Source organism: Cyphomyrmex costatus, unplaced genomic scaffold, assembly GCF_001594065.2.
Source record: "Cyphomyrmex costatus isolate MS0001 unplaced genomic scaffold, Ccosl1.0 scaffold441, whole genome shotgun sequence".
Lineage (NCBI taxonomy): Eukaryota > Metazoa > Arthropoda > Insecta > Hymenoptera > Formicidae > Cyphomyrmex > Cyphomyrmex costatus.
The window spans coordinates 868,989-889,184 of record NW_017278652.1 but is presented as its reverse complement, the minus strand read 5'-3'; the positions used below and the strand labels follow the sequence as shown (position 1 = coordinate 889,184).

Below are 20,196 nucleotides of genomic sequence, written 5' to 3'. Positions count from 1 at the left end.
CGTCGTCGAGACGCAATTAATGCGAAAACCAAGCGCGGACGTAGAGGGAGTTTCGAGAAGGGCATCGCTATGCCGTGAGACGTAATGACTAATTGAGATCGGAAAGAGAAGGGCGAGCGAGAGGGGAGGAAGGGATGGAGTGCTAGAATAGAAGGGGGTTAATACGAACTGCGTGGTCACGGCAAAACGTGCGTCTCTCTCTCTCTCTCTCTCTCTCTCTCTTGCGCTCTCTCTTTCTAACTGGTTCCGTACTACCCTCTTTCCACCATCCTAGGACCTGTGACAAAGGATCACTCGCTTGCAGGCGCACCAATGGAATTATGGATTCCTCTTCTGTCGAGGCCTTCGGATTCTGCACAATTTTCCGTATAATCGATCGGGAGTGAGATTGTGCTCGCGAATCATGAATCGTGGGGATTTACAGATGTGTTCTGATATATCGTATGTACATATCATATAGGAAAGCATTTCCAGAAAATACATTACAGTGTTGAACGAAGAAGAAATTCGTTCTTTTAAACGACTCAACGTCACGATGAATCAGATTGATTGACAGTGCGATATATACATTAGGATTAAATCTTTCCCCTTTCGCCGCGGGAATTTTGATTTAATCGTATAAGATTGAGACTCGAATTTCTTCAGCTAAATTCCGAATTGAAGTGTGTTAAACGATTATACATAATTATACGCAATGAATTTACAGACGTCTTTATATTCGTGACATGCAAATCTTCTCAGAATGAGTATAATTTTATCACACAATGAGAAAGATTAGAAACGAACGAAATATGTAAAATATCTGTCCTAGTCTTTACCTAGTATACAAGATTGTGCATGTAATTTAATCTAACAATAACAACTAAATGCGTCACTTTGCGCAAACGAGCGAACCATCGGGATTCGCGGTTTTCCCATATCGATCGCATTTCACACTCGCCGTTCCCGGCGACTAGAACGGGTTGACGCAAGACGAATCCGCCCCGGGAGCCACCAACCCTTCTCCACTCCCCCTCCCCTTCGTACCCGACGACGAATTGTCGTCGACGTTGTCGTCGTTTCCAGCGAGTGTCTCCATTCCGCGCCGGCTCGTCAGAACATTAAGATAATTACTTTCCAGCAGCGGGATGCGGCACCATTGTCGCGTTACCGCGTCGAGAATGGCATTACGCTATTGTGACGAAGAAAGCTCGCGCGGGTTTGCTCGCGCCGCGCGAGATGGTGCGAACGCGCCATTCTGCGTACAATTCGCGCCGCGGCGTTAGCGGGGGTGCAGGAAGCGTTACGTTTCCGTCGAGGTGCCTGCTCTGCTCCCATTCGAGGGATGCCTTCCGAGTAAGGGAAGAGGGAAGAGGTGGCGCCCGGGTTGTGCCGCTCTCTTGTCGGCGACGCCATTAATGTAATTATTTCCATCGACTGTTCTAAAGCACGGCGCGGTAGCGGAGTAGTCGGGGGCTCTCCCGATCAGGACGCGAACTGAGAGCGATAAAGGGAGCTGCATCCCTCGGAATAATCGAATCGTGTGTGGTACCGCGATCCGCGATTTTTTCCTACACGCTCGACGGCACTATCGAGAAGAGGGAAGCGGTAGGTTGGTTGGTAGACAACCACAATACGTCGAATTAGAGATTGAAATGTGCTTTCGGAATATTCATCTATGTATCTTTTATATACGTTTGTAAGTTATTTCTTTATTATTGAGAGACAACTGTATAGAGAGGTAGAAGATGAGAGTTGGTAATAATGTGTATATTCAAATATATTATATATATCAGGAAATAAAATATGTTAAACAATGTGAATTTTATTGAACCGTATGCGAAAACACAACCAATAGGAAATAAAAATTTATGACAGTCAAAGTAGGATCTTTAATGCTTAATTTTTTATATGAATTTGTATATATTATATACATACTATATGTATATTATATTTATATTCATTTGAACTGCGCGCCGAATTCATTTTTTTCAAATTTAGAAACGCAGCTAAACTATTATATCACAATTTAATTTTGATGCTGAACAGGCATTTATTAAAAATATCCTGATACTGGAAAGTAAATAAATTTATTTATTGCGAAAAATATTATCTCGGTCAGGAATCGAATCCGGATCTCATTCCGTGCGAACGTCCTAAAATATTATTAATTCAGAATGATTATTTCGTTATAATTACGATAGTCGTTTGGCGTTCAATAATCTTAGTGGTCATTGAAAATCGATGCTACTAAATTTTTTTTAAACTCTTGGAAAAAATTAATGTTATTTGGTAAAATTTTGAATAATGTAAATAGTTAGAGATAATAATGTGAAGTAAAAAGTACGCTATTTGATACACTATTTATAAGAATTATGTTGATCTTTAATTTCATTTATAAAAAAATGTTAAAAAATGTAAAAATCAATTTTTTACATTTTTTTATTATCCTGTTCACTCTTTAAATATTAACACTATAACAAAAATTTCACTATATCTTTATATTGAATTAGAATCGCTATTTATTTGCAAATATTCCATATTTACATAAAAATGTCAAGATGGCAGAATGGAGAAATTGACGATGGTTTGTAGTAATAAAACGGAAGTTTGGGTGTATGTATTTGAAGTTGCTGACTTCAATGCTTTAAATTTAAGGCTAGACGTTTCTCTCAAAATCAAATTTTAGCGTAATCATTTCAATCAGATTTTCTTTGATCACAATAAATCAGGATATATGGCGCAAGTAATCTAAAGAATGAAAGTAAAGAATAATTACCATAGTTCTTAACATTTTAATATTTATTTGAGCGCTGAATTATGTCTTTCGGAGATACTTTGATTGTAGAGGATGGCTTTGGATTTGTGCCAAGGTTACCTGGTACTGAATTGGAGAAATCGCGTGAAATTATTAGAAGGTATCGCAAAATTATCGTTAATTATTACTATTATGCAAAAGCTACAGTTTGAATCGTTTTATTTGAAATAATTATTGGAACAAAAGTTAAAGTTTCTGCAGATACTATGACGAACTTCTTTGCTCTATTATATTATAAATTTGAATAGGCAATTAATAAAAATAAGCAGTCTAGGTATTCTATACATTAGAAAACTGTTTCTATTCAATTAATATATTATACTGATTGTAAATATTATCTAAAACATGGACAGGTACACTCTAATGAATAAACACAAGGCAATTGTTCGCCTGATATCCTGGGGTGCTAGTATTCAGTCAATCAAAGTTCCTAATCGAGATGGTAAACTAGCCGACGTTGTTTTAGGATTCGATAATATGGATGGTAAAGTTTTTGATTGAACAAGCATAGTCTTTTCAGAATAGATTAATTGAGTGTGTTGATTAGATCATATTATTGTATGACCTCTCCCTCTTTTTTATTTAATTACATTGCAAATTATAAATTGAAGATTTCAAGGACTCTTTTATATAATAATAATTAACACGTTAAACAGGGCGAATAAGAGTCAAATTACAATTTAAAATCTAAATCTGATAATTTATTCTGATATTATATATTGCGAAGAATATCACGTAATTTTTGGCGTTTCGTCCCAGCTTCCACTACTGGACTCATCAATAAGGCATTGTAGTGGAAACCTACCTTATACGCCTTGGTAAGTTATTAAATCAAGAATCTATATAAAGAGATATACGCGTGTCTTAGCATTTGCGAGAATTTGCGAATATCGATAGACCTCTGATGGCGCGTCGACGTAGTGATATTCTTCGCAATATTTCTCCAAAGTCCGACAATTGTTCGGCGCGCAATTTGGGGGGACTATATATATTAATAGAATGTTATTTCCTACTTTGGAGAAATATTGCGAAGAATATCACTACGTCGACGCGCCATCAGAGGTCTATCGATATTCGCAAATTCTCGCAAGTGAAAGCCGGGACGAAACGCCAAAAATTACGTGATATTCTTCGCAATATATAATATTAGAATAAATTATCAGATTTAGATTTTAAATTGTAATTTGACTCTTATTCGCCCTGTTTAACGTGTTAATTATTATTGCAAATTATGTAATATTAAAAAAAATACTATTAGTACGTTCACACGTAGTTTATATTTTAACTAAGTACTTACTATTATTATTGCTAATATAATTAGGATATTTGAAGAACAGATACATGGGAAGCATCATTGACCGCGTTGCCAATTGCATTTCCGGCGATACGATGTATCTCGACAACGTAATTTATCCTTTGTCGATTAACGACAGAGCTGGAAAGGATCGTTTCAATGGCGGCACAGTCGCGTTCGACAATACTAATTGGCAGTCGCAGATAGTGAACAATCAAGTGGTACGATGTAACTTATTCCCTGAAAGTGAGCTACTAAATTGTTAAAATTATTGTTTGTTTTATATTGTGTTCTTCGACGAGGTGATGTCGCATTTGAGCCAAAGATATAGCCAGGGATATTCCAGTGATGTATTAACGCAAATTAAATACACCTGGACGAATGATAATCAACTTCACATTAACATTCGTGCTACCAGTACAAATTCCACTCCCATCAACGTTACTAATTACTGTTTGTTCAATCTTGCCGGACATGTAAGACATAAGTATTACAAAGAATTGGTCTTTTTCTTCTTAAGAAAATTTATTAATTAATTTCGTTTATCTAAGATAGGAATATGAGACTTACAGTAAAAAAAATCTATAGTATATAAATAATGTATTCGAATTATCTTTTTAGCTTCAGATACGTGAATTTTCTAAATGAAAGAAAATTAATGACGATTGTTGTCTTGTCAGTTTATACATACAATACAATAACTTTTTTTAATTTACAAACAATTTATGATTATAAAACTTTCACCTTTATAATTATGACTTTATGATTATAATAGTATTTATTAATTTTAGAAGTTAGACATAAGCAACAGGAAATAAAAAATATCGATTTGCTTATTGCTTATGTCTTACTGTTTTCTATATGCTACTAGCTTCTATTTAATTGTAAGACAACACTGAGAGGCAATTTAATAGGGTACAGGTTCGAAGGAATTGAAAAAACACGTCCTCACCGTCAATGCCGACAGTTGGATTTTCACGGACATCAAGAATAACTTACCGACCAGTATTATATGTCCGGTGGATGGTACATCATGCGAACTGCGATTACCAGTACAGTTAAACCAACGTCGATTATTTGATATACCGGGTGGTGGTTACAATCACAATTTGTGCATCAACAGTCCCAGCAGCTGGTGTTATCGTTTTCATGCTCGGTAATCTTCCAACATTATCCGACATCGAATTTAATTTCCGTATTTTATGCGTTATAATGCATTCTATAATGCATGTATTTTTTCTTAATAAATTTGTTTTATGAATTGTATATGAAAAGAATTTTGCATCCTACTTCCGGCCGATTTTTGGAGGTTTACTCGAATAATCCTGGATTACAAGTCTATACAGGAAATGACTTGCCACATCAATACGTTTATCCTCCTGATTTAAAAAATTGTGAATGGGGAGGCTGCGAGAATACGCAAATTAATTCCTTGAAATCGGTAAAATGTGTGATTAAAAATTTATCTTATTTTTGAAATATAGTAAAATAACTTTAAGAATGAGATCAATATTAAGTTAAATGAAACGTAGTATTAATTTCTGTAAGGGATTAATACTGTAGTTTTGTCAATTTATCATCTTTACACAGAGCTGTAAAAATGTTATAATATAAGTATCTAATAAAAAAAAACAAATATTCTTTTAAATAGTTTTAATTTAATTTTAAAAGTTAAAAATGTTAAGCCGTTTGATGATTAATATATAAATCAACATTTCCCAATTTCATTGCATCTGTTTTAGCAGAGGAACTTTTTTTAAATTTCTATTTTAAAAAAATTTGATATCTTTTGATACAAAAAGATTCAATACATTTTTTAGTTATTGAAAATATTACCTTTTTGAATAGACGAAGGAAATTGCAAAGGAGAAAGCAACGGAAATTTATGGTAAAGGAGGTATTCCCTATCGCCGTCATAGCGGATTTGCTTTATCGCCCCAGAATTATCCTAATGCTAGTAATATTGAACACTTTCCGTCCTGTATGCTGTATCCCGGAAAGATGTATATACACGACATGACGTACAAGTTTGGAGTGCTTTCTGAAGATTAAAACATTTTTGTATTATTTTAATTTACTTTTTTTTTAATGTTTAATTTTTATCATGCATGAAAAGAATTTTTCGTTATATTTTATCGTAAAATTTGTTACAATTTTATCATGTTTATTAATAAACGAGAGATAATTTAGTAGTCTATTAAATCGCTTGTAATGATAGAAATTTTTGAATTAAATTATACAAAGGATATTTTTTATAAACTACATAATTATCTCTGCAGCACAAAATATTGCAGCAATATTTTAATAGTGCGCAATATTATATAAATTAGATAGATTGTTGCAATTGAAATTTTAATATTTTATAGAAAATACTGTAACAATAAAATATTATACCTTTCTTCTGTTTTATTTTTTAATATATATAATAATATAAAATATACATATAATATATAGAGGGTGGGATATTTATTGTTAATTAATTTTATTATTTAATTAACTTTAATAGTTAGTTAATTCTTAATATGTCAACACACATGATCTTATTCTAGCTTGGCAAAAAATAAAAAATTTAAAGGACAACATCACACGGTGTTCCCAAGCGGTCACCCATCTAAGTACTAACCGTGCTCAACGTTGCTTGACTTCAGTGATCGGACGAGAACTGGTAATTTTAAACGTGATTTGGAAGTTGTCCGATCGTAAGTTAATTGAGAAAGTTTTGTTTGGTTTTAGTATTTGTCATCCTTTTAAAAAAAAATTTTTTTATGTAACAATATAATAAACAATACTAGAATACTAATTGTATTTTTACTTAAAAAATGAGATGTACATCAACTTTTTTATTTTTATTTTTGATGAAAAATTTAGCTTTGATTGGTAAATCCATCACATAAAAAATTAGTACGATAATATTTCGTACAATGATATCGAATTTGTTGTGTAAAAACTGATTTTTGCAAAATGTTTTATTAATTTCGAAATTAAAAAATTTACGATGAAGAGAAAAAGGAAAGAAGAGAAAAAATGTTTATTGATGTTATCAATTTTCATTTAAATCTGCAAAAACTTTTTTTAATTTTACTTTTTGTAATATATAGGAAAATCGTATATATTCCTGAACTTTTGAATGATAATATAAGTATATATATCAATAAAATGAATATTCAGCGGCCATTTAGAGTTCGCGCGATGATTCTGCTCATGCCAGCGGATAGCAGCATCAAAAATAGTGCAACGGTTCTATGTTAATGGATCACAGAGTGTCAGAAATACATTCTTATTTGTGGAATATAAATAAATAAAGTTACTTTAAAGATAATGAAAACTTTCTGCGTATCCATGTATCTCACTGAAAGAAGAACATGAAACTGTGGAACAATAATACATTCAACCAATAAGGATATATTTGTCATAATTTTTGTAGAAGAAAGAAAGAGAAAAGAAAGCCGCTTTAAATAAACTCTATTCACATCTTTATTATACTGACATGTTTTTTAATATATTATACATAATTAAAATTTTTACTATGATGTAGACCACGAAATAATAACGTATATATAAGCGACCATATTGATGATATGTGATAAGAAATTCTCTTTGAGGTTTAAGCACAAAGTGTATTGATTTTGTACATGAGACTACATTCGTGCCGCGTTCCAAGCTAAAATTTATAAATATATAAAGCTATATCTTTTTTTGTATATGTGTACACATGCGTTCGCTCGCTTAAAGCTATAGTAATCTAGCGTTTGTACATCTCTAGCATGTTACGTCTAATCTAATCGTATTATATTTACGTAATAATTATAGGCAGTAAATTGATAGAACACTTGTTTTTCTAAACAACGTACAGAGAATTATTGATTACGAATTTCTACTTATTGATTTATAATAAACATTGGCGATTAATTAACACCGATAGAATATTTAATAATATTATTTTAATATATAAATTCTTGATTATCAGAAAAGATAAAACATCGAGACTTAGGTTGGTATTCATAATCTGATCTTATATTTTGTGTTTTATTACATGAAAATATTTCAAATACATACTCAATTCTGGGTAGAATATTCTGCATTCAAGATCGTTTTAAATATTATCTAGATGCTATACAGTCATTTCATTAAGGGGATGCTGGAGTGATGAAATTATTGATACATTACAGTCATATAAGAGAGAATCTCTAAATTGATAGAATAAAATAAAAAATCTTTTTACAGACTTCAAATAGACGCAAAATTAGAAGGCTGGGTTGTTTATATTTTATTACTAAAAATAGTTAAAAACTTACATCCTTTAACTCGTGGAGCTGTCATCTAATGTAGACGTTTCTTTAATAAAAAAAATTCTATAGTTCGTATAAACAAAATAACACTGCACCACTCGTTGAATTATGTGAACGAATAATACTGAGTTTATGGAATTAAGATTAAGAGCTTAAACAAAAATTTTTTGTTCAACTGAATGTACGTGTATAAGCATACACGTACATTCAGTTGAACAAAAAATTTTTGCTTATGCTTAGCAAAGATTCAGAATAAATACATCAGTAATCATGATGGAATCATATCATGGCTAATTTCACCATGGCAGTAATTATGTCTGGCAGTACATGCTATAGAGCTTGCAAGAGATGACGCTGCAATATGTTAGATAAGTTCAAATTTGAGACGATAATGTAAGAATAGAAGGTATCGTTCTCTCTCTTTTTCTGTCTCTCTCCTCTATTATGGATATTTATACATATAATTTGGAATTAAAAGTCTGTACTATCGACATTGATCAAGTTTGGCCGTCATTTCAGTATCCCCTTAAGATTACCCACGATTAGATTTGAAACAATATTGAATATTAGGTCAAACTATGAATATCGTCCCTTGATACGATTGGGTGCACTGGCAGTGTGAAAGAACCAAAACATAAAATAGCAGTCGTAAAGAATTGTTTGTTACACTCAATATATTTATCTGGCAGTTAAATAATGCATTCTGCACGCAATTGAACACAAAAGGTCAAGGCGCTCCACTATCTTCGATCGATATTGTTCTATTAAAAATTTAAACTTGTTTGAGAAGAGGACGTTCTCTTTTGTCGATTTCCGATTTTTACAGTCAGTAGCACAAATGCATAGTCAATAATTCTCCGAAAGAAACCATATATTAAAAATTAAAGTTATATATATTATTATAAATATATTTAAAACATATTTTAGTGAATAAAATGTACTTTTAAAATATAATTTAATATATTTAATTTTGAATATATCCGGTTTTTCTTCTTTCAAAGAATTGTTAATTACTCTCTTGTACTACTGACTGTACGTGTTATATATTCTATATTTGCGTCCCTCTCTTACGTACGTTGGTGCTTTTAATACTTTGCCGTAGCTTGAAATAATTACGCAAAATTGACTAAGAGAAAGCATTACACACACACACACACACACACATACACACACACACACACACAACACACACACACACACACGCAGTGACGGGCAGTGATTTTCTCACATAGTCCGATTATTTTGAATTTTCCTTTTTCCGACGATCCTATTCCGTAACTATGAGATGGACTGTGAAAGTCAATGGTTTCTCCCATTTTGTTCTTGTTGCTATTGTATTTTCAGGACGACCATGGATAACTAAGTGAAATTCGCCTGGAATTTTCAATCGGTGCCGAAAGTGTAAAGCGGAAATATCACGTTCTTTGACAATCTCGAAGTTTCCATCCTTGTTGCCCCGCACAATAGTGTAATCCACGTCTTCGTCCTGCAGAGTAATAATTATCGATCATTTTCGATCGAGAAGCAATTACAACTACAATGATATCTTACGAATAGTTTCGCAACGAAATCTCGAATTAAATCTGGCGAAAATTTTTTTTTTAGAATTTTACATATAACTTTTTAAAATTTCCAAATAATTTCTAAGTTTTTCAGAATCTATATAATTTTATAACTTCTTAAAAAATTTCTCGGTCTTTTTTTATAAATTAAAATACCTTTGAAAAATGCTAAGAATCTTAATATATTTTTTCTAGAATTTTTACATTTTGATATATTCTAAGATCTCTTATTCTTTTGAAAAAAAATATGAAACCTGAACAAATTTAGGATATTATTAATATTTTTCGTGATCTTCATAAAGGTATGACAAATTTTTCAAAAATATCTTGGAAATGTTTTTTTACCGAGTATCTCTTAAGATAAAATTCATCTTAAAATCTGTACCTCTATAGCAGATTGGAGCTTGATAATTCGCATACGATGTCTTGTCTGATGCAAATTTATCTTGAGTACATGCTCCGTTCCGTGATGATGCCTCTTCGGCCTAGCGTTGCGACGTTTCTTTTTTATCTCGCCTCCTCTCATTCTGATTCTTCCGTCCGCCGATCTCTTCCTAGCACCTCTTCTATGTCGTTCTTTTCCATTTACCTAATTTGAAAATCCGTGTTATCGCATTATTACGACAAAAGAAAATTAAAAGCATACCTTGCATGAGAAACAGCCTTCTGTAGAAATCGTCTTATCGTCAGCCGGCGGTATGTGATAAGGATCAGGATTGATTTGGAAAGTCGGCACGTTACCGATATCTTCGTCGTAGCGTCCTTGATGCGATGGATTAATCGTAGACAAACAGTGACCCTGAGATAAATTTTTTGAAAAATAATCCTACATCTTATTATATATTTCTTAAATATATGTATTGTAATTTTGAAGTTTCTTGTGTGTTTATCATGTGTGGGTGATACAAGTCAAGAACGGACCTGTCCTATTCGCTGATAACCAGTCGGACAGCCACAAATAAATCCATGGACTCCATTGGGAGTACAGCCAAAAGCACATGGGCTTCCAAGACATCCAGCACTTACCTTTGGAAATAAAAGCAAAAAATATGTATGTGTTTTTGAAAACTGGTTTAAAATGATGAAGGCTAACAAAGAAAACTGAAAAATACTTTTAAAGATATATGGAATTTAAACAGTACGAGAGAAGAAAGGTTCGCTTTACTTGCACACAAATAGCCATATTATTGTCAAACTGATATCCATCTGGGCAGCCACATTTGTAACTGCCAATGGTATTAATACAGGTACTGTCTCCACATGGTGAACCATTGCATTCATTCTCATCTATACATTGGCTGTGATAAATGTGTTGGACAAAGCCGTCTGGACATCCACAACGGTAAGTTCCCATAAGATTCTAAAAATAACAATTGCATACTGTAAAAGTATACAAAACTTTTTTAAAAGAAAAAGAAAGAATAACAATTATTGGAAACCTTAAATTTAGAGAGACCCAAATTGTTACCTGACAACCGTGTTCACAATTAGTATCATCAGCACATTCATTATAATCTGTGCAAAATCGTCCGGTATGATCTAGTTTGAAACCTCTTGGGCAAATACATTGGAAACTTCCCAAGGTATTAATACATTTTCCGGGTTTCGGACAAATGCCTGGTTGATCACATTCGTTTATATCTAGAAGAAAATTATATTATAAGAAATACAGTACGAAATTATAAAATATATATAATATTATTAGACGGAAATCTCATAGTGGAAAGTATTAATTATACACATTAAGAGTTTATATATATATGTATATGTATACCACATAATTCATAAATTCGAGAACGCTTGCGATTCTCGCACTTTCTGAAAAATAACCTGGTAAAAAAAAAAACTTTCTAAGCTTTAATATAGATTTAAAAAATTGCTACGATGATTTTTCGTAATGATATATCTTGTGTAAAAACTCGTTTTGTATAAAAACGTTTCTTGTAAAAACAAAATGTTTTTTTTAAATTTAAGATTAAAAAGTTTATAAAAAAAGAAAAAAAATTATTATAATGTTCTCACGTGGTTTACAAAAATTTTTCCAAATCTTAAAGACTTTATTTAATTAACTTAATTTTACTTGAAATGCGAGAAAATTGCAAGTTTTTCCGAAAATATAAACGGTAGTATATACATATATTATATTAATTTTTGTAGATATATAATAAAATAAAAAATTAAGAAAGACGTAACCATGACATGCATCTCCTTGTTGAATGTAGCCCTCCTGACAATCGCAAGTATAACTTCCCGGTGTGTTTATACAGTTTTGCTGACATAAATGATTTCCGGTTGCGCATTCATCCAAATCCCTGCAGCTAATACCGTCAGGATTCAGGATGAAACCCGACGGGCATGAACAGATGAAGCTGCCCTCGGTGTTTTGACAATTGTACTTGCATGGTTTCGGCGTTAACTCGCACTCGTTAATGTCTATGATTACAATATGTTCATTGTCACCATAATTATTTGTTAAGCTTAAACGATTGGAGAAACTTACCAATACATTGAATGCCAGATTTATCAGCTTTGTACCCTTTATTGCAGATGCATCTGTAAGAACCGAGTGTGTTTACGCAAAGACCATTCCTACAGAGATCGGGTATGGTTTTGCATTCGTCGATATCTGAAAATATACATCTATTTTTAGAACAAAAACAGAATATTATCTTTCAGTTAGATTCTTGTTTTAATCACTGTTGATTGAGGGTTAAAAATTCGTTAGAAGCTTAAGGCCTGATAAAAAAAAAAATTTTTTTACATGTTCATTGTATGCACTTTTTAGACCTGTACTGATTTTTAAGTACACTTACATCTTTATTCATTAAAAAAATTCTCAAAGAATACGTTTAAAATCAGCTCTCAAGTGGAAAGACTCCTTTAAATTTGAAACAGCACTACGAATTTATAATAAGTTCCAATCCAATATAATAATTTAACATGTGAATATACTTATGCATATTCATCTTTCCTTTACTTTAAAATATATTTAATAATTGTGTTATTTTTATATTATTTGTACTTTATTCATCAGTTATGTTATTTTAATAATAAGAAATGTCAAATATCAATTTATCACAAAATATATTTATCAAGTAACATTATATGTTAAATTAATATTTGGGTGTAAAAATAAAATCTACAACACAAAAATGTTAACAAAATCGATTAACATAAGCATCGAATATTTGTTATAAATACAATCGAAATATACTCATCACCATCATAACGTATAATATATTATTAGTATTATTACCTTGTCCATCCACGGAGAATCCTCTGTCCAGACAGAGTTCATTATAATTGTCGGAGTCTCTGGATGGACAAATCTCGCAATGCGGCCCCCACGCTGCTCCCATGGTACAGCAACAATCCGCCTTTGTAACCGTGCGCAATTCTAAGGTTCTGGCGGTGCATCTGCCGCCGATTGTTTGCAGGAAGCAATAGCCGACTCTTCGGTCTGATCACATAGAAGTACAAGCATATTTCTATCTTTAGTATTTTGACCGTGATATTTATAGTATTTTTTTTATTTATTGTATTATCTAATATATAGAATCTTTTTTACGCTTCATACCGATACACGACTTTCCGTCAGTGCTTTGTTCGAAACCGTCGTAGCAGAGACATTGATAGCTCCCCTCCAAATTAACGCAACGACCGTGCTGACAGAGGCCAGAATTAGTAGCGCATTCATTGATGTCCTTACACTCATCTGCCATTCCTATCTTTTGGTAGCCAGGTGGACAGATGCACATGAAGGTGCCAATCAGATTTTTGCATTGGAATCTACAGTCGTTCGCCGGCGTTGCGCATTCGTCAACGTCTGGAAACAAGAATTTATATTAATTTTCTATTTTACAATGTATAGAAACGAATTATGTATTATCTAATCTAGATTTGTTGGTACTAGGCGCAAATATAAATATTCTCTTTCTTCAACAAAGAAATGTAACACATACAAATATAAAGCAAATTATATATATGTTAGTAATTTTCTAATATAAATAACAATTTTATAATATAAATATAACATGTAACTAAAATGTTACATAATTGTTAAATAGTAACTTGAATATTATATGATAATTATACATATAATTATAGTAATACATTTTAGCATATACGACTTCCAGAAATATTAAATCTTTAAATTGATTTTTATTATGATATTAAATGAAATTATACATCTCTTTCTCTCTCTCTCTCTCTCTCTCTCTCTCTCTCTCTCTCAAAATAAATTTTTATTTACTTCTATTTTGCTGAATTAATATCCTTCATAGTAGAAAAAGAAAGTCACAGTATTGTTACAAAGGTATGCGAATTTATGTTTTGTCATTGCAGGTTCATACCTGCGTTTGCTGTGACATCATTGTCACAGCTAAATCACAGTAATGTGCAAATGTCTTTGTCGTAGATGTGATATTGCTATGACATCATTACACATGATTAAGGTTATTACATGATAAAGGTTATCTCACTGTGATACTGCTATGACATATAGAGATCAAGCTAATGATGTCACTTTTGATAATCTCATAGAAACATTATGATTTATATGTCTACATTTGTGAGTTCACTATGATATGAATGTGACTTGTTATTTTTTTTTTATTAAGGAGATTAATTAGATTTAAATTAATTTAAAAATTAAAGTGAATTGCAATTTTACAATGTTTTACTTTACCCTATGAAATATAGAGAATTTAATCAAACGACAAGAATGATGGTTTCTAATTACCTATGCAATGACGGCCATCGGGTGCCAGAGTGTATCCATATGGACAGATGCATCGAAAGGAGCCCGGTGCGTTGTGGCATCGGAAGGCGCACTGATTACCCAGCTCCAGGCACTCGTTCACGTCTTCGCACACCTGATGAGCCCCGGGCGCGTATCCGTCATTACAAGCGCACTCAAAACCGCCGTCGATATTACGACAAGTGCCATTACCGCAGATATTCTGCACGGTCAGGCACTCGTTGTTGTCCACACATCGCCTTCCAGTTTCGTCCAATATATATCCGGTCGGGCATTCACATCGAAATGAACCATCCGTGTTGATGCATTCGCCACCGGGACAAGCATTTGTCATAAACAGGCATTCATTCAGATCGATCCCAGTATCATCCCGCCCCGATCCTTCCGGGCACATCTTCTTGAACTCCTCTAAATGAACATAATTGTGTATGATTCTTTTATTATCCAAATTATGTGGTTATAATACGAATTTAAATTACTAATTAATTATGAAGTAGCTCTTTCTTTATGTTTCTTAGAATACTCCAGAGATATTGAGAATTATATTATCTAATTTATTTAACCGCGTGTACTAAATATCTATTTTATATTAATTATTCATTTGCAATAATAATTTGAAAACACATTTATTTAATTTTTATTTAACATTAATGTAATATTTATTTTACATTACAGTACAGCAGTATGTTCAGAATTAATTACTCATTTTGAGTCAATTTCCAAAGAACGCGTTCAAGCCGCCGATTATGTGGTTGGCGTTGTGCCTTTCTACCTCAGGAGCGTTTCTCAATGAAAAATATGCTGCAGTGAAAAAATACAGCGTTCCTTTAGGAGAAATTTATGGTTTTTCCAGTAGGCCTAGCCATCTAAGCTTATTATTATACATTTAAAAAAAAACGCATCTTTATAGCTCTAAATTCTAATTATTGTACACTATTGTTGTTATAAAAATTATATTTTACAAGGAAAATTTTTTACAAGTTTCTCCTAAAGATACGCTACCACCATACATATTTTTCACTGAGGGACAATGCTCTTGAGGCAGCCGTTTATGATTGGCGGTTCAATCGTCGAGCGATGAGCGATAGTGGAAGGACAATGGGCGACGCTTCGGGAATCGGCTCGAAATGATCAACTAATTCCAAGCACTGCGAGTAGAGAGAACCTTGATTTTATCTGACACACCGATTATTCAACCTTGCCTTAATTAAATTATTCTATCTATATATAAAAAACATGTTTTAATAAAAAAAAATTGAAAACTTCGATTATCCGACTATTCAACAAATCCGATTCGCATGGTCGAATAATTGAGGTTTTGTTGTAATTATTTATAGCAAGCAATATGCGGCAGTGCCGCTAGATGGACGCAACGGTTTTTTATTTTTCGTAAGTAAAAAACCACACAGGATGGAATAAAATCCGCAGCATTGTGAAATTTCTCACTCATGTTCTAATAAAATGATAATAAAATAGTGCCTTGACGGTACATTCTCAAAATTGAGTTCTAACAATAAGATGAAAATAAATAAGGTGTTTCATGAAAAGAACCGAAAACCATGCAATTTCTTAATTAAAAAAATTTTTTTACCGCTATTTTCAGGCGGACACTGCTCGCAATAACGGCCCCAAGCTTTGCCCATTGTGCAGCAACAGTGCTTCTTGGTCATCCCACCCTCTCGTGGGAAAGTACACTGGCCCCGTCTATAATTATCGTAGCATTGTTCTTCTCTTACATCGATACATTTCAGCGAATTTGGTCTCTCACTTAATCGATATCCTACTGGGCATTCGCAAATTACTCCACCTTCTGTATTGATGCATCGTCCATTCTCACAAATGCCTCTCGTTTCCACGCACTCGTCTACGTCTATATAAATGTAAATCATGTTTAGGAAATATATAAATGCGACAAATGATCAATATAATTTATTTAATGTAATTTTTACGTACCAACGCATTTTTTTCTGGAATGGTCTAGTTCATATCCTAGAGGACAAGAACATATGTAAGATCCCATTAAATTCTGACATTTCCCTGGAGATGGACATAATCCTGGTATCTGCAAGATACAATATTAATTTTGAAGTGATATTAACATATATATCAATCATTTGATTGATTTGAATTGTTAATATATGAGAGTATTAAATTTATTGGCTATTTTCTTTGAAAATTTTCCATCAGAATCTGCACGACATACTTCATGACATTCGTCGATATCGCGACAGTGCTGACCATCTTGCGCCAACACGTAACCATCTGCACACTCGCAAACAAAGCCACCAATGGTGTTCCGACATCGGCCATTGCGGCACAAAAATGGCATGATTCGACATTCGTTAATGTCTAAAATCAATTTATTAAAAAATTAAAATATGCAAACAAATATTTTGTTAATTGTAGAACTGTAGAACTATAAAGTGCAACTACTAACCAGCGCAATCATTGTTCGGACTGAGTTTAAATCCTTGATAACACTGACACTTGTAGGAACCCAAGGTGTTGATGCAGGTGCCATTGTTGCATATATTCGGATTGCGCTGACATTCGTCGATATCAACACAATTGTCTCTGTCACGAGTTAACGAGAATCCGGAATGACAGATGCATTGAAAACCGCCTTGTAGATTGCTGCACGCGCCGTTGCTGCAGATGCCCGATCGCTCGTAACATTCATCGATGTCGACGCAATCGTGTTGGCTGGGTCCAAGTTTGTAGCCAGCCGGACACACGCATTCGAAATAACCCTGCTGATTTACACATTGTGCGTTCCCACTGCAAGGATTCGGTATCTGAAAATATCACAAATATTGACGAATTCAGTATCCACATTTGGAGAAAAACACAATAGCAGCAAGTATCAAAGTAACAACTGTATACAAGTTTGTAGAATTATTAAGTACAATAGTAGTCGAATAAACTAACGTACATAGTTTGAATAAATTTATAATTGCTTTAACTATAAAATAAAGTTTATTTAATTATGTATACACTATATGTATATATATGTATACATGTAAATATGTTGTATGTATATGTATGTATACACTATATAATTATATATATACGAAGGTAAATCAATAAGTACTCATGTTAGTAATGAAGATGCAAGTTTTTTCACCAAAATTTTTTTTAATTTTTCAACGTAATTCCCTTTTAGGAGGATACACTTTTCTTAATGCTCCTGCCCTTTCTTAATTCTCCGAAAAATACAATTTGATCGATTTATCTCTATTTTTGATAAATTTTAGTCTTAAAATATGTAGTTATAATTATTATTTGCGTCATTTTTTCCTACATTTTATTTCATGGAATTTATCAGTTTGGTTTACAAGAGATTTATACATTACAATAATCTTCTTTAAGGATTAAAAAAACGAGTAAGAATCTTTCAGACAAAACATCAAAAGGAATACCTGTTGACATTCGTTCTCATCAATACACTGATGCGAATCCTGGTCATAAATGTAGCCGCGATTACATTGACATTCAAAACTACCAGGCGTGTTCATGCAATTGCCGTGAGTGCACATTGTCGGCATCAGGGCACACTCATCGATTTCTTCGGAGTGATTCGTAATTGGATTCATTATCTGACCTGGCACCAGTCCACATAGAATCTCGTGTTCGCCTGCAGTCAGCGAATGGTTATTATTAAACTCATTTGGTATATACAATACAAATTGTTTGATTACTCGAAAACTTACGGGTTCTTTCACCAGGGCACTTTTCACAGAGGCTGCCCCATGCGGCTCCCATGGAACAGCAACACAGCATCTTTGTTTGTGGCTGCACCATAGGATTAAGGCATTGTCCAGAATCATAAGTAAGATAACAGGCTTCTTTTCTCGTGTCGACGCACTCCTCTAAAGGAATGCATAACAGTTACATTTTACGATTTTTCTAATTTTAAATGCAAATTACATTAAAATTTACATCCGATAGTTGTATGAAAGATGGCGAAAATGTGTGAAAAATGAAGGAGCTGATTACTTTGATTAGGTTAATTTTTGTTCTTTTATAATTTTACATCGAAACTTGGTAAAAAAAAGGTCAAGAATTAAGTTGTAGATCTAACAATTAAATTTAAATTTAATTATGACAATAAAGTTTGATGAAGTAAACATAATTAAATAATGTCTTTATTTATGGTAGATGTACTCACTTCCTCCGGGCATTGCCATATATCCTTCAGGACACTCGCAATGATATTTCCCTTGATCGTTGATGCAATATCCTACACCGCATATTCGTGGATGCAACGCGCACTCGTTTATGTCTATAATATATATAATTTTTTAAAGTCATTTAAATATCCTGTTATTCTAGAACGTAAAAACATTAGCAAAACTTTGAGACCTTGACGATTGAACCGCCTAAGAATAATGAGATTTAAAAGAATCCAAGGTTACGTTTAAACTTTTTTAAAACTAGGACTATAGTTTATATATTATAAATTGAAGTATAAGCTTTTTCGAATGATATGTGTTTCCGTTACCAATGCAACTAGTCTTCGAATCGTCCAGGATAAAGCCTTCATTGCAGGAGCACATGAAACTACCGAATGTGTTGGTGCAATGTCCATTCTGGCAAATATTCTCATGTTCTTCACATTCATTAATATCTTCGAGAATAACGGTTACTCGATTTGGTCTGTACCCTGGTCCACTGGGGCACAGTTGGTCATACTCTTTCGTACCAATCTGCGGACATTCTTCGCAATTATTGCCCCAGGCGATGCCGATGCTGCAGCAACACGTTGCCTTCGTTACTGATGATGATACGTCGAAGATGCACTGAGGCCGTCCAGTGCCATGCTCATAGCTGGTGAAACAAAATGATTCGCGTCTATCTGTGTGATAAACGCAAAATCAAGATAATGAGAATTATATAAAACATTCGAAGAGTATAATATTCGAATGTACAGAAAACTTACCAACACAAGCATTCCCGGCTTCCACCAATTCGTGATGCGGTGGGCATCTACAGATGTATTTGCCTTGAGTGTTGATGCAGGTGCCGTACTGACAAGACTGCGGGCTCTCACATTCGTCTACGTCAGTGCAGTTGCCGCCGGAACCATCGAGCTTGTACCCTTCGTTGCATTCACAGCGGAACATGCCGAAAATATTCTCACATCGACCAAAAACGCAGAGATTGCTAAACATCTCACATTCATTAATGTCTACACAAGCCTGCTCGTTACGCTCATCTGGATGCATGAAGCCCATCTCGCATTCACAGCGATAAGCACCAGGATAATTCAAGCAATGACCATTTTCACAGAGCGTGCTGTCCTCTGTGCACTCATCGATGTCCTTGCAATTGTAGCCGTCGCCTCGAAAACCCGCATCACACACGCACTACAAAATAGTTTTAGTGAAATGAATTAATACTAATAATAACACTGTGTGACCGATTTCAACTTTTAAAATTTTCCAAAGGGCGCGTGGGTTTGATTGTGTCGGGAACACGGCCCACTATCATTTTCC

At 33.4% G+C, this 20,196-nt stretch overlaps 2 protein-coding genes across 2 annotated transcripts in view; one reads left to right on the top strand and one right to left on the bottom strand.

The window, feature by feature from the left end:
* Positions 1 to 2,727: 2,727 nt before the first annotated feature.
* LOC108777530 (aldose 1-epimerase) lies at positions 2,728 to 6,143 on the top strand. Its single transcript, XM_018544446.1, has 7 exons — positions 2,728 to 2,897; positions 3,151 to 3,281; positions 4,119 to 4,312; positions 4,394 to 4,567; positions 5,006 to 5,247; positions 5,367 to 5,532; positions 5,940 to 6,143. Exons 1-7 carry the CDS (start codon positions 2,800 to 2,802, stop codon positions 6,141 to 6,143), a joined length of 1,209 nt encoding a protein of 402 aa, XP_018399948.1. The 5' UTR covers positions 2,728 to 2,799.
* A 3,279-nt stretch (positions 6,144 to 9,422) lies between these two features.
* The window catches only part of LOC108777512 (fibrillin-2), a 33,330-nt gene continuing 22,556 nt past the window's right edge, over positions 9,423 to 20,196 (bottom strand). The window contains exons 23-42 of the mRNA XM_018544423.1: positions 19,641 to 20,067; positions 19,203 to 19,556; positions 18,870 to 18,983; positions 18,412 to 18,570; positions 18,121 to 18,335; positions 17,139 to 17,496; positions 16,905 to 17,050; positions 16,655 to 16,763; positions 16,293 to 16,571; positions 14,684 to 15,109; positions 13,520 to 13,768; positions 13,199 to 13,402; positions 12,443 to 12,568; positions 12,136 to 12,375; positions 11,411 to 11,583; positions 11,108 to 11,302; positions 10,864 to 10,968; positions 10,589 to 10,741; positions 10,328 to 10,531; positions 9,423 to 9,866 (exon numbers count right to left, since the gene is read on the bottom strand). Of these exons, the coding sequence (XP_018399925.1) occupies positions 9,648 to 9,866; positions 10,328 to 10,531; positions 10,589 to 10,741; positions 10,864 to 10,968; positions 11,108 to 11,302; positions 11,411 to 11,583; positions 12,136 to 12,375; positions 12,443 to 12,568; positions 13,199 to 13,402; positions 13,520 to 13,768; positions 14,684 to 15,109; positions 16,293 to 16,571; positions 16,655 to 16,763; positions 16,905 to 17,050; positions 17,139 to 17,496; positions 18,121 to 18,335; positions 18,412 to 18,570; positions 18,870 to 18,983; positions 19,203 to 19,556; positions 19,641 to 20,067 (4,455 nt within the window). The 3' untranslated portion in view covers positions 9,423 to 9,647. The remainder of the gene's footprint in view (positions 9,867 to 10,327; positions 10,532 to 10,588; positions 10,742 to 10,863; positions 10,969 to 11,107; positions 11,303 to 11,410; positions 11,584 to 12,135; positions 12,376 to 12,442; positions 12,569 to 13,198; positions 13,403 to 13,519; positions 13,769 to 14,683; positions 15,110 to 16,292; positions 16,572 to 16,654; positions 16,764 to 16,904; positions 17,051 to 17,138; positions 17,497 to 18,120; positions 18,336 to 18,411; positions 18,571 to 18,869; positions 18,984 to 19,202; positions 19,557 to 19,640; positions 20,068 to 20,196) is intronic.

Excerpts from the sequence above, each read along its gene's own strand:
- LOC108777530 (XM_018544446.1), top strand. The coding sequence starts at position 2,800 with ATGTCTTTCGGAGATACTTTGATTGTAGAGGATGGCTTTGGATTTGTG. Across the intron at positions 4,313-4,393 it reads AGATAGTGAACAATCAAGTG|GTGATGTCGCATTTGAGCCA; the intron begins GTACGATGTAAC and ends TTCTTCGACGAG. Across the intron at positions 5,248-5,366 it reads TGTTATCGTTTTCATGCTCG|AATTTTGCATCCTACTTCCG; the intron begins GTAATCTTCCAA and ends GTATATGAAAAG.